Source organism: Diabrotica undecimpunctata, chromosome 3 (assembly GCF_040954645.1).
Source record: "Diabrotica undecimpunctata isolate CICGRU chromosome 3, icDiaUnde3, whole genome shotgun sequence".
Taxonomy (NCBI): Eukaryota; Metazoa; Arthropoda; class Insecta; order Coleoptera; family Chrysomelidae; genus Diabrotica; species Diabrotica undecimpunctata.
Genome location: NC_092805.1, coordinates 75,236,246 through 75,250,222, shown reverse-complemented (window position 1 = coordinate 75,250,222; position 13,977 = coordinate 75,236,246). Strand labels below are relative to the sequence as shown.

The 13,977-nt window shown below is 33.4% G+C and overlaps 1 protein-coding gene across 1 annotated transcript; it reads right to left on the bottom strand.

The window, feature by feature from the left end:
• Positions 1–11,351: 11,351 nt before the first annotated feature.
• LOC140435900 (uncharacterized) lies at positions 11,352–12,047 on the bottom strand. Its single transcript, XM_072524613.1, has one exon. The coding sequence runs from the start codon at positions 12,045–12,047 to the stop codon at positions 11,352–11,354; it is 696 nt and encodes a 231-aa protein (XP_072380714.1).
• Positions 12,048–13,977: the final 1,930 nt, after the last annotated feature.

Sequence of the window (13,977 nt, the reverse complement as noted above, 5' to 3'; positions counted from 1 at the left end):
GGCGGCATCTAATAACACCTTAAACTGGCAGCAATAAAATGAATTAACGCACAGAGGTGTGTGGCATATTACGTGACAGGATTTAGCGAATACCATACGATTAACTCATACATCTCTTTGCATACGTCCACTTTTAGTTAACTACTTAGTATGTATTCAGTACTTTGCTTTACTGTGTTGAGGCATGGACTCTTAAACAGAAGAATGTTAAAAATCTTGAAAGCTTTGAGATGTGGTGCTACCGCCGTATACTAAAAATAAGTTGGGTGGATAAAATTACAAATGAAGAGGTAATACGCAGAATAAATGACGATCCAGAAGTTATACTGAATATTAAAAAGAGAAAACTTGAATACTTTGGTCACCTGATGAGAGGACAAAAGTACACATTCCTACAAAATATAATGCAAGGAAAAATCCAAGGACGCAGAAATCCAGGCCGTAGAAGAATGTCCTGGATGAGAAATTTAAGAGAGTGGTTTGGCTGTACCACTAAAGAATTATTCAAAACAGCAGTAAATAAAATTAGAATCGCCCTAATGATATCCAATCTCCGATAGGAGAGTCACTCAAAGAAGAAGATATGGTAAACTCAAAAAATCTCCAACGTTCACTGTTAGACATATGCCTCTCGTTCACTGCACACATTTACTGCTCCTTGACGCTGTGACGAGAATGAGATAGGATTTAACAAATAGAATGACAGAAAACTTAACAAGACAGTGTGTCAAGCGTGGAATGCGTCGTAGAACGTGAAATATTAGCGTAAAATTATATGATGGCCATAAACGGTTCTTTAATACCCAGCAAACGACTCGCTTTGTAAAGTTACATAGGCGGGATCTGTACGAGAAAAAGTCGATCATTCGTTTTATAACCCAAAGGGTACCATAAACTATTCAACGTTAAAATGTGATATAATATAACGGTATGACAAATCTTTTTTCTCCCGCACGGGTGCATGCCTGTGTACCTATACAAGGGGAGTCGTGCATAACCTTAAGTTGATCGTAATACATAACTGCAACAACAAGTATGTTGACGACTTGGGTTAGTATATACAGTGCATTCCGTACGTTTTTTAAACATGATTAGGAAATTGTTGACTAGAGGCTATTAAAGAAGTTCTTAAAATTTTTGCGGGTCACCGCCTTTTCTGTAAATGGAGTGAATATTGTTATCCATTTAATTTTTTTCCTCAGTTGAATAATTCCTGCTGGTATTTGGTCTAAGCTTACTTCTTTTTCTCATTCAAGCTGTTTCATAGCTAATTCTACTTCCTCTTTATAGTCCTGCCCTGTTCATCTGTTTTGGTAATTTCGGACTATTTCATCTCTTATAACATAAAACAGTTGTTTCAGATATCTTTATTGCGTTTCCTTTTTTTATGGATGAATATGCTGTCGTTTTCATAGTCTACTATTTCATATGGAGCTACACGATTAACAATTCCAAATCAAGAAAACACAAATAACACTCCGAATTATATTATACAACTAATAGTCGAAAAATGAAGAGCAAGAGGTAGATGACCAAGAAGCCGAAATCTTAATGACAAACACAAATATAATCGACTAATCAGACAATTAAGATCAGCGCTACATGATGCACGCAATGCCACATTTGAATACTACATTAGTACATTGTCTAAAGAAGATCATTCAGTATGGATAGCAACAAAAACACTTAAAGAGACCTGAACAACACAACCCACCAATTAAGAAGATGATTTTAGTTGAGGAAGATCAGACCAGGAAAAAATGTCAACATTTTCAGAATATCTGATAATAATAATCAAGCAATAGAACACTGAAAACTTTTGTTTTTAACTGTGCGCCCGTGAATGACTTACCATTTTTTAAATAACACTTAATATTGCACTTTTTTATTATATTTTTTTCATCTTTCAAGATAATTCTTAGGAATATATTTATTTATAACAGGTCGTATAGTCTTATTACGGCTTTAAGATTATACGACCTAAATGTATCTTGTACCGCACTGCTAATTGAGAATTATGTTTGTAATGCGATAAGAGGTCCGGATATACGAGACACCAGTGACTCATGCCGCACTGATAAAAATCCGACAGGAATCTGCATTTCTATAAAAAAAAAATAGATTAATTTGTTTTGTGTATTAATTTAGTTCGGGTCGAACAAGAGTTGCAGTAAAAGATTTTTCTAAATATAGAATGTAAACCATATTTCCAATGCTTTGTGAAAGACAACCAGTTTTTAATATTCCGGACGACGTAATAACACCTTATTTTAGAATATTGGTCAATGAATTGAAATCATTGTTCAAGAAACGAATTATTCATGTGCAGATGTTTTACTATAAAAACATGTAAAACCAAAATCTCGATTAAAAAAGTTGCAACCAGTTACGATGAAACTTAACCCCATTATTGATTTTACAAGTGATAAAATGGGTCGACAAAAGACCAGTTTTAATCCTTACAACATTTAAACATAGTTGTATCTTGGTTTAATCAAATGAAAAGAAAAATTATACACAAGTACTAAAACCACAAACTGTTTATATCGATTATAACTTGGTGAAAAAGAGTGTTGATTTTAGTGATCAAGTGGCTTCTTACCAAAGCCCAATACGCAAAATTCTGAAGTGGTACCGGAAAGTGGCAGTGGAATTAATATTTAATACCGCATTTAATACAGCAGTAGTCAATGCTTAGTTGCTAAATAATAGAAAACGTAAAAAAAGCGACAACCTATCCTTGAGTTCAGACTGGAGTTCGCGAAGGCATTTGCAAATAAAGAAATATTGTAACCCTCACGACCAGTTACAGTATTGGTGTTTCTTCCGAACTATAAGGTTGGCACGTGAAGCGCGCTTAATTACATTTTGCTCGAATTTAGGCAGGTTTGTTTTGGTTTGTTATTTCGTAAACTCATAGATAAGGTAAGTACAAGCTTATAATTTTATAATGAGTAACTCTTCCGACGGGGATGCTTCCCCGTCTGGAAAAGACCCACCAGATGGAAACGGTAGGCAAAACGAAATGGAAGTTGATAACAAAATATATAATTTAGACAACAAATATTATGTTTCGACTGACATAGGACCGTACTATATTGTTGTAGAACCAGTCGATAAAAATAGTCGATTATCAGCGGTAAAAGTTGGTCATTATCTATTTAAACATACTACTTTTAATAAAGATGTTATTGATATAAAATTGATTGGTAGAAATAAAGTAAAAATTATTTTTAAGACTTATAATATCGCAAATGCTATTATAGAACATAAATTAATAAAAGATAATAATTTGATCGCTTATATACCTATATTTTTTAACCATAAAAAGGCAATTATTAGAGAGGTTGACACTTTTTTGGCCGAAAAGTATATATTGGAGAATGTTGAAAGTGAGCAAAAAGTTGTAGAAGTAAAAAGAATGAAACGTAAGATTATTGATGCCGATAATGAGACACAGTTTGTCCCAAGACAGATGATCGTGTTAACATTTTTAGGAAATAATTTGCCAAAATATGTTAAAATTGATTTAGTGAGATTTGCTGTTGACCCATACATATACCCTGTCGTACAGTGTTTTAAGTGCCTTCGATATGGTCATACAGCAAAATACTGCAGAAGCACTATGACTAAATGTAAAAAATGTGGTCAAAACCATGATGAAAATGACGATATCGATTGCACTTCTAACGCATATTGCATATACTGTGAAACGCATGACCATCAGTCCATATCAAAAAATTGCCCGAAATACCAGGAACAATTAAAAATTAAAAAGATCATGTCTGAAAAAAATGTATCATTTAAAGAAGCTGAAGGTATTGTAAGAAATCCGTCTTACGCTAAAATAGTAACACATAATAATTTTGATATTTTAAATAACCTAAATAATTTCCCTGAGCTGAATGGTAATATTGATACGAACAATTCCCCTTCCACGAGTAATAAAAATTGGGTACCACGTCCTCATTTCCAACAGCCGAAAAAGCGTAAAGTAAGTTCGCCACTTTCAGTTAATAAACTCCCTTCATTTAAACTTAAAAATAGCGCACCAGATCCTGTTATTCCTAATCCACACAGGGAAGTCTTCCAGTCATACAAAGAAAAATTAGAATTACAGATCCTGCAAAAAACTTCGTTGTATTTTTGAAAATATGTTAAAAAAATTTAATTTAGTAAACCCAGATCCACTAGTTATTGAGGAAACACAAACAGAAATCAAAAAAATATTAGGTACAATACAATATAGTGATAGTGATAGTGATGAAAATTATTATTAAGTAGATGATAAATATATTGCAATGGAATTGTAATTCCATTACTAAAAATAAAGCTAATCTTGCTAATTTTCTTAACCATTACTCCATTAAATTTGATTTAATTATACTTAATGAAACTTGGTTATCTAAAAAGAAAATATTTCATTTACCAACTTACAATCTATTACATGTAGACAGAACTGATGGATTTGGAGGCACTGCTATACTTATCAAAGATTCCCTATCCTATCATGAAATTTCAATCCGTAAAAACTTTAATTCCAAAATAGAAGTATGCGCTGCATATATCGATGAAATTAAGATATCCTTAGCCTCCATTTATAAATCTCCCAAAATAAAAGCAACTACGACTGACTGGAGTAATCTTTTTTCACAACTATAGGGTGATGTCATTATATGCGGTGACTTTAACTGTCATCACAGCCTTTGGGGTTCTACAATAGATAATTCACAAGGAAATCGACTTGTAGAGGCTATAGACGAAACAAACCTGATTATTTTAAACGACGGACGACCTACTAAGATAGTCAGGCCCAACGAACGACCTTCTGCCATAGATCTTACTTTTATCTCACCTAGTCTTTTAAGTTACTCAGAATGGAATCCTCTAAATGATACACTTGGTTCCGACCATCTCCCTATCCATATTAATATATCTCGGGAAAATATATCCACTAACAAAACACCCTCTAGAAAATGGATTGAATCCTCAGCTGACTGGACGCTTTTTCAAAACCTAATTGAAACACAAATTTATAACAATAACAGCAATAATAATTCCTTTGAATTTTTCATGAAAATAATAAATGATGCAGCTTCTAAGTCAATGAAATCTCGTTTAGGTAAAAGTAAAAAACCTCCAAATCCTATTTGGTGGGATAATGAATGCACATTAATTGTTAATAATAGGAAAGATGCATATCTGCAATATAAAAATACCACGAATTACGAAAATTATCTCAAATTCAAGCATATTCAGGCCAAAGCTAAATTACTTTTCAAACAAAAACAACAATTATGCTGGAAAAATTTGATTAATAAATTAAATAAAAATACCCCGATATCAAAAATTTGGAGTTTTATAAAAAAAATGTCTAACAAAAACTCAACTTTTAAAAAACATCCTATATCTAAAGAACTAATAAACCAAATTTTTGATATTGTAGCACCTAGTTCTGTGCCAAATATGCTTGAAGGACCGAAAGAGAACATTGTCAGCCACTATATGGATGCATCTTTTGATACAACGGAATTTGAAGCTGCAATTAAGACCTCTAGATGTACTGCTCCGGGTAATGATTTTGTTACATATGACATTATTAAAAATCTCCCCCAAGTTGCTAAAGAATTTATAATAAATATATACAATGATTGGTGGGTGAATGCAAACTATATCGAGCAACTTACATTACAAATTACCATTTGTTTAATTTTAAAACCAACTAAAGTTAAAACTATGCCTTCTTCTTATCGCCTTATATCTTTAATGTCATGTATAACTAAAACATTTGAAAGAATGATAAAAACAAGACTGGAGTGGTACATAGAGTATAGCAATCTTTTACCTAGTACTCAATATGGTTTTAGAAGGGGATGTGGTACTTTGGATGCAGTAACTCATTTAGTAAATGACATCCAAATTACTTTTTCTGGTAACAAGTATCTAGCTTGTTTATTCCTAGATATAAAAGGGGCGTACGACTCTGTAAATATAAATATACTTAAACAAAAAATGATTAGTATTGGTCTTAGTGAAACGACTGCCCTAAATATATTGCAACTATATTTTTCTAGACATGTCTATATTAGAGATCATAGAAATGTGTTACATGGTCCAAGGATTGTTTATCATGGGTTACCACAGGGATCAGTACTTAGCCCTATACTATTTAATATATATTCTGCCAATATTCATTCACTATTTCATAACTCCGTAAATTGCATACAATATGCAGATGATATATGTATATACACCATCCAAAATAGTTATGAAGCATGCACGGAAGCTCTTGAGAATATTATGCATAAGGTAAGTATATGGACAGAAGAAACAGGCATGACACTTTCAACAGAAAAATGCTCTATCATGTTTTTTACCAGGCATAGACTACGTGCTCCAGAGAGATTAACTCTGTGTGGACGTACCCTGTCGGTAGTTAAAGAGTTTAAGTATTTAGGTATTATTGTTGACACCAAGTTACTATGGTCGAGCCACATAAGTCACTTAATAAAAAAATGTGAGAAAGGCTACAATTTACTTTTACAACCCAATTTACAACTCGAAGTTGGGGTGCAGCTCCTGGTATAGCTTTATTGTTTTATAAAGCCTACGTGCGTTCTATCATTGACTATGGATGTTGTTTATACGGATCCTCTTGTAATACCAATCTAAACAAAATAAACAGAGTTCAATATAAATGTTTTAGAACTTGCATCGGTGGGATGGTATCATCACCGGTGAAAGCAATACTGGCAGAGTGTAATGAGTTACCTTTGGACTTACGTCGGCAACTGTTATCACAAAAGTATCTTTTAAAACTAAAATCCCTTGAGTCAAACATGATCAACAAATTAAGTGATATTGCAAAAGAAGACCTAACAAACCGCTATTGGAAACTAAAAAATTCTCCCCCACTTGCAGAAGCTTATGTTGGGACTAATGCTTATCACATTTCTTTTAGTAAAAATAAAAAATTCTTCTTCTTCTTCTACGGCACTACAGCCCAAAATGAGCCTTGGCCTCCTTTATTTTTTGCCTCCACCCTTGTCTGTCTGTGGCTGCTCTTCTCCATACACGGACTCCTAAAAGTGCTTGTGCGTCGCTGCTTACTATGTCTTCCCAGCGCTTTCTTGACTTTCCAACTGGTCTCTTTCCCTGCATTCTGGCGTTCAGTGCTCGTTTTGGTAGCCTATCCTCTCCCATTCGTATCACATGTCCGGCCCATTGCAATCTTTGTATTCTAATGAAGTCTGACAGGGGTGTTTCCTTATACAGTTGATAGAGCTCGTTGTTATATCGAATTCTGAAGATTCCGTTTTCCCTCACAGGTCCTAGTATTCTCCTCAGTACTTTTCTTTCGAATGTGTCGAGTTTGTTTTTGGATGTTTCTTTCAGGACCCATGCTTCGCTGCCATAACATGCTATTGGCCGAATTAAAGTTTTATAGATAAAAATAAAAAATTGCTTATGTATAATATACCCTTTAGATCACTAATAAAACCACACAGAGTTATAATACCCCATTATACAGAATATGATCATATAAACAATACCCTTTTCAAATCTATATTGGATGTATTAGTCAATAAGATATTTATATATACAGATGGATCTAAAACAAAACACGGAGTTGGTTGTGGAGTTTTTATTCAAAATACAAAACAATCATTTATGTTTAAATTACCATCAATATGCAGCATATATACTGCTGAACTTATAGCAATTTTGAAGGGCATTACTTGGTTAATATCAAATAATTTACGAGAGGGGGTAATACTAACTGATTCTAAGTCAGCCTTGGAGTCAATAAAAAGCATTCAATTTGAAAGAATGAAATGTCCTATATTATGCAATTTAAAAAAATTGATAGCAGAATTAAATATAACATTTGTATGGGTCAAAGGTCATATAGGTATACTAGGTAATGAAAAAGCTGATAGTTTGGTCAAGGAGGCAGTACAAAACGGAGTTCATTGTAATATTTGTACAATACGTGACATCTCTAATTTGATAAAAAATAAAATATTGTTAAAATGGGAACGACAGTGGGAAAACGTTGTAGAAAACTCACAAAATACGTATTTTAAAATACATCCAACCCTACCATCTCCACCTCAATATATTTTCAACTATTCCACGTCAAAATTCTTTTCGGCAAGTGTTTTTCGACTTAAAACAAATCATGGGCGATTTCCATCACACCTTGCTAAGCTGGGCATTATACAGTCATCGGCCTGTAGTTGTGATCAGAACTCTTACGGAGATCTCAACCATATATTCTTCGGTTGCAAAAAACATTTAAAAAAATCCGATGATTTAATTCGTAAACTAATTAAAATGAAATATTTTCTTCCATTAAATCTATCACACATTTTATTAACTGCCAATAGAAACACCTTAGAACTTCTAGTAAATTTTATTAAAGAAGTAAAAATGGAAATTTAAAGCAGCATAACCCACAACTTTGTATTCATATTATAAGAAAAGGTCTGTATACAACTTTCTGCGGCAAATCGACTTGATTCCGTGCCATTATCCTTTCACACACACACACACACACACACACACACACACACTCACGACCAGTTACACCCAAAAATACCATCTCAGGCAAAGCGATGTAGATAATACAAAGAGAAGAAAGTGTACAAGATGTTACAAAATTTTAAGAAGAAGCATGACTAGTCGAAAGGCCGATAGAAAAGTTAAAAAAGTTAAAACATACTCTGAAGACTGTGATGGCAAAACTGCAATATGTCTAGTGTGCTTCAATGAAGCACATTAAAAAACAATTTTACTTATATAGGAACTATTATTGAGTAAAAATGTATTGTGCCTCAAGTGGCCTTATAGTATTGGAAGTCGTAAGTTGATAGTTTCTAGTAGAACGTTTTTATTGTTAATTACCTCCGTAAAAGTGAGTTATAGTATTTATAAAAAAAATGGATGTAAATAATATGCCTTCGACATCTAAAAAAGCTAGATGTGAACATAAACGTAGATTGACCACTGCTGAATTACATCATTGTTAGAAGCATCTGGCTAGGACGATGTAGATTAAATGAATGGTAGAAGTGACTCTGATTGACTCTGACGAAATATTTGCACAAAGTCGTTCAGAAAAATCGAGGATTGCGTTTAGGAAAGAGACAACACAAACAAAATTTAAGACTTTTCTAGGACTTATGTTCCATATGGGGACAATTAAGATGAACCGTCTGAATGACTACTGGAAAAGTATGGGTAACTTCTATAATAGTGTTGGTTTGACTAGACAATTGCTCATAGCCCATATTAAGAAATAACCGAATAGACAATCCTCACTTGTCAAAGAAACTAAAAAGACGTGAAGTGGTCTAAAAACCAAAAAGTCCCCTATTCAAACTGATTTTTAATAAAAAATTTAATAATATGTAAAAGTTTTTTTAATATACCCTAAAACTGAAAGCGCAAAGAATCGATTGCAAGTTACAAAATACTTGTAGAGTCATACTGTTTGGACAAGTACAGTTTAATAACTCATCAATTGCCATAATTTCAATTAGCTATATTACCTGTCGTTAGGCAAAAGACAAAGTTCATAACTTGTTTATATAGTAACATTTATAAATTACTACAAACATAATATCTTAGAGTTTACGGTTTTTTGGAATTATCTCAAATATTTATGTATTTAAATTTGGTACTTCTCTACATAAAAAACTTTTTATGGTCTACACTTTTATTTGAATTATTTGTCTTTAGAATGTATACAAAACGTTTTATAAGCAAAAAATTATTTTTTTTTGCCTTTTAAGATTGTTTAAAAAAACAAAGCAAAATCAACTGTACATCTTTACAAATTTTTCGACGGCTACCCCTCATACTATTTAGAATTTACATTTCTGTATAAGATTTTTTTAAACTATTTAGCGAGGTTCCGTGAACTGCTTTCTTAAGGCATGGTCAAAGTCAAATATTATTTTTTTATGTGATTAAGCCACAATTATTGGTCGATATTGAAATGAAAATTACATTTTTAATTAACTAATATTTAACGATACGATTTCCAATATTTAACCTTGTTTATTGTACAAATTATGTAAAAATGTGTAGGGGAAGCCGGGGCATAATGAGCACCCTAAGGACATTGGGTAATTTTGATCTTGTTCGTGGTAATATGGAAATTATTTTAGTTCTATATAGTTACATATTTATTATTTTTTATTACAAAATACAATTTTAACCTAATACTCACTTAACAATAAAAAAAATAATAAAAAATGTTAAGTTAACAAAAAACCATTATGCCCCGGGTATGGGGCACAATGAGCACAGCATTTAAGAAAAGTTTTGCTTATTTCTGGCACTGTTCACAAATATATTTACACTCATCGTCATCGTCCTCTTCTCCAGCACAGGAGCAATGAGCCCATTTTTCGCATACACAACAACTTACCCACCCTTCAGTTGATTGCAAGTATGGGTATCCACAGTATAGACAATCTACATCGGAAACGTCACTTTCCAAGTCATCTTTTTTTAGATTTCGCGTTAGAATTTCTAGCCTCTTTAATTTGAGTTGACTCCATGAGCTTGTTCTTGTAGGGCGATTCTGTTAAAATAGCTGTCTTTCCGCGATTTCTTGTCTGCCTTTGTTTCTTTGTAGTCTTTGGAATGGGTAAAATTTGCTGTGGAGAAGCAAACACAAATTTAGTTGGCTTATCGTTTTGATAAGGTAAATCGTGAAAAAGCAATCTGTTTGACATCCCAGGCTGTGGGGAGTGCCTTATGTTTTGGGAAGGTAAGTCTAAAGAAGGTGATCTGTTTGACGGTCCAGGTTGTGGAGAGTGCCTTATGCTTTGTGAAGGTGGCGTGTTCTGCCGAGGCTCCCTAATTCCAGCATTTTGCAACTATTCTATATTTGTAGTATCCGCTGCCACAAAATCAGCATCCACAAAAATATTTGGGTTAGGTGACCATATCCCGGTAGCTTTAAAACCATTTATAGCTATTGACATTGTTCCCGCTTGAATAAACGCCTATCCAAAAAGTTCAGTCACTTGGTAGTGAGTAACTACTCGACCTGGATTCAACCTTAACCAATTTTTTATTTCGTCAGCGTAATAGACACTTAATGGTTTCATGAAGCTTACATCTAGTGGCTGGAGTTTATGGGTACAATGAGGTGGAAAACACAACAGAACTACACCATGCTGTCTTGCAAGGTCAATAAGTTTTAAATTTTTTGTGTGCGTAAAATGGCCATCTAACAATAACAACACAATATTTTCTTTTGAAGCTCTTGACCATGCTACGAATTTTTTAAACCATTTAACAAACAAATCACCTTGCATCCAGCCTGAATCATTTCACTCAGCCCAAGACCCTGGTGGTGCGCCATCTAACAGTTCCGGCTTCATTCGTTTCCTTGGAAAAATAAAAAGTGGAGGCATGAATGAACCATCTGCACCCATACATATTTCCACAGTAAGCATCTTCCCTCTCTCTGCGGACGACAAAGACCCAACTTGCTTTTTCCCTTTGGTTGCGATAATTTTATTGAGACTTTTGGCAACAGTGGTTATGCCAGTCTCATCAACATTAAATAATCGATCTGCCGTTATCTGGTATTTCTCAATAGTCGTAGTTAGAAGTTCAAAGAACGTATTTACTGAAATTTTGTTAAACCCCATAGCGCGTGCTGCAGAAGTTGCCTCTGGTTTTCCCAAAGATAGAACATCATGCTTTTTAAGGAAAGCAGACAACCAATCTTCTCCCGCCATTTTGGTGGTATGATTAAAGTTATGGGAAATTTCGTTTCGTTCTGCTAACTGATATGCAACTTTTCGAAGGTCTCTTGATGTAAGCCCAAAAAGGCGATTTTCCATATCTTGAATATAGCCAACCAATTCCAATTCCTGCTCTGGTGTAAATACCGGTTTGAAGAATCCCATGCCTTTTTTAACGGCACAAGACATGTCTTGATTGGCTTGGTATTTACGTATGCGACGTTGTAAAGTAGCACGAGGAACAGCATAATTTGTAGCAGCAGTTTGACACGCCATGTTTCGATTTATAACAGCATCAATTGCTTGTGCCATTCCATTCTATGTCCAAGATTGTCTGTTGGTCTGTTTTATATAATTACGCACCATATTTGCTTAACTGAAATAGAATCAAACGTTGGTTTAAGAGTGTATCTAACAGCTTGATAACGAGGGGCAATACGGACAGGGGCATTATGGGCACCCTATTATTGCTCATTTTGCCCCGGTCATTATGCTCCACGCTTCATATTTAACTATTTTTGCCTCCTTAAAAGAAACCACAACAATTCTTTTGATTTAAGTTACATTAATGTAATAACTAAACTCACCTTTTGATCGTAGAGCTGTAACAAATTTTAAAAACTAATCACTGATTGCCGTAGTATACTAAACAATATCATACAAAATTATATCACGTGTACAAAGAGATATCTATTACAAATAACGACCGCAGCGAACGGTTGATTCGTCTAAACTGAGTTGCCTGTTACGGGCACGCGCCTTTTACATTATGCTAGAGAGGTGTTGCCAAACTGCATTGGAAATTTTCTAAATTTAAGGAATTGTTCATCATGCCCCGGTGCTCATTTTGCCCCGGCTTCCCCTATACACATTTTGTACAAAAAATGTTTTTTGAGAACGATTTCCTGAATGGAAATCAAAATGTCAAACATTAAATAATTAAAAATGTGATTCTCATCACAATCACAACCAATATTTTTGACTTAATCCCATAAAAACCTGATATTTATCAACTATTCACTGATAGCTTCGATTAAACAGCTTGGAAATTGAAATACGTAAAATATTCCCCTAAACAACTCTCTGTTTGTTGACCCCAGCCGGCCGGCAGGTAGTATCAATGTCTTTTGAACTTGACCCAAACCGATCGATATTTTTATATTTTCAAATATTATTAAAAGTATTAACACTGGCAACATTTATTGGCTTTAAAATGATACCAAATACAGTAATTTTACCTCCCGATGTTAAAACGATGGTTTGATGTAAAAAATTTAATATATAAAAAAATCGGATTATTGAAAAACCGACAACGGTGCCAAGCCTACAAAGGTGCACTAAACGAACATACACGACTTATAAATAGAAAATGATAGCATTTCTTGGTGATGCTAAATTACTGCAACGTGAAAAGAGCTAAAAATGATAGCGGGATGTATATATATATATATATATATATATATATATATATATATATATATATATATGTATATATATATATATATATATGTATATATATATATATATATATATATACATATATATATATATATATATATATATATATATATATATATACATATATATATATACATATATATATATATATATATGTATATATATATGTATATATATATATATATATATATATATATATATATATATATATATATATATATCATAATCTTATAAATGAGTCATTCAACCCTTGCTTTTGAATGAGAGCCAAATCAGTATTGTTAATTCCGTGAAATTTCTAGGTATTCTTATCGACAGCGATCTTAAATGGTCCTTGCATACTGACTCCTTAAGGAAGAAACTAGCCTCAGCTTGCTTTGCAATAAGATCTGTTTCGAAGGAACTAAATTTATCTTCTATCAAAATGGCATATTTCTCATTGTTCGAGTCCCATCTTCGATATGGGCTTCCATTTTGGGGTTCTAGTACAGCGGCCCAATTTGACACTATTTTTAAGTTGCAAAAAAGAGCAATTTGTTATCTATTTGGTCTCAAACAAACAACTCATTGCAAGACCTACTTCAAAAATCACGGAATTTTGACGCTTCCCTCTTTGTTTATTTTGGAAACGGTTTGTTTGATTCGCAAGCATCTAAACATTTTTCCCGATAGACCTGATCATGGCTACTCCATTAGAAATTCGGATTGTAACGTTTATTTACCGATCCCGTCCACTCCGCTAGTAAAG

Coding starts and splice junctions, on each gene's coding strand:
- LOC140435900 (XM_072524613.1), bottom strand. CDS start 12,047: ATGGCGTGTCAAACTGCTGCTACAAATTATGCTGTTCCTCGTGCTACT.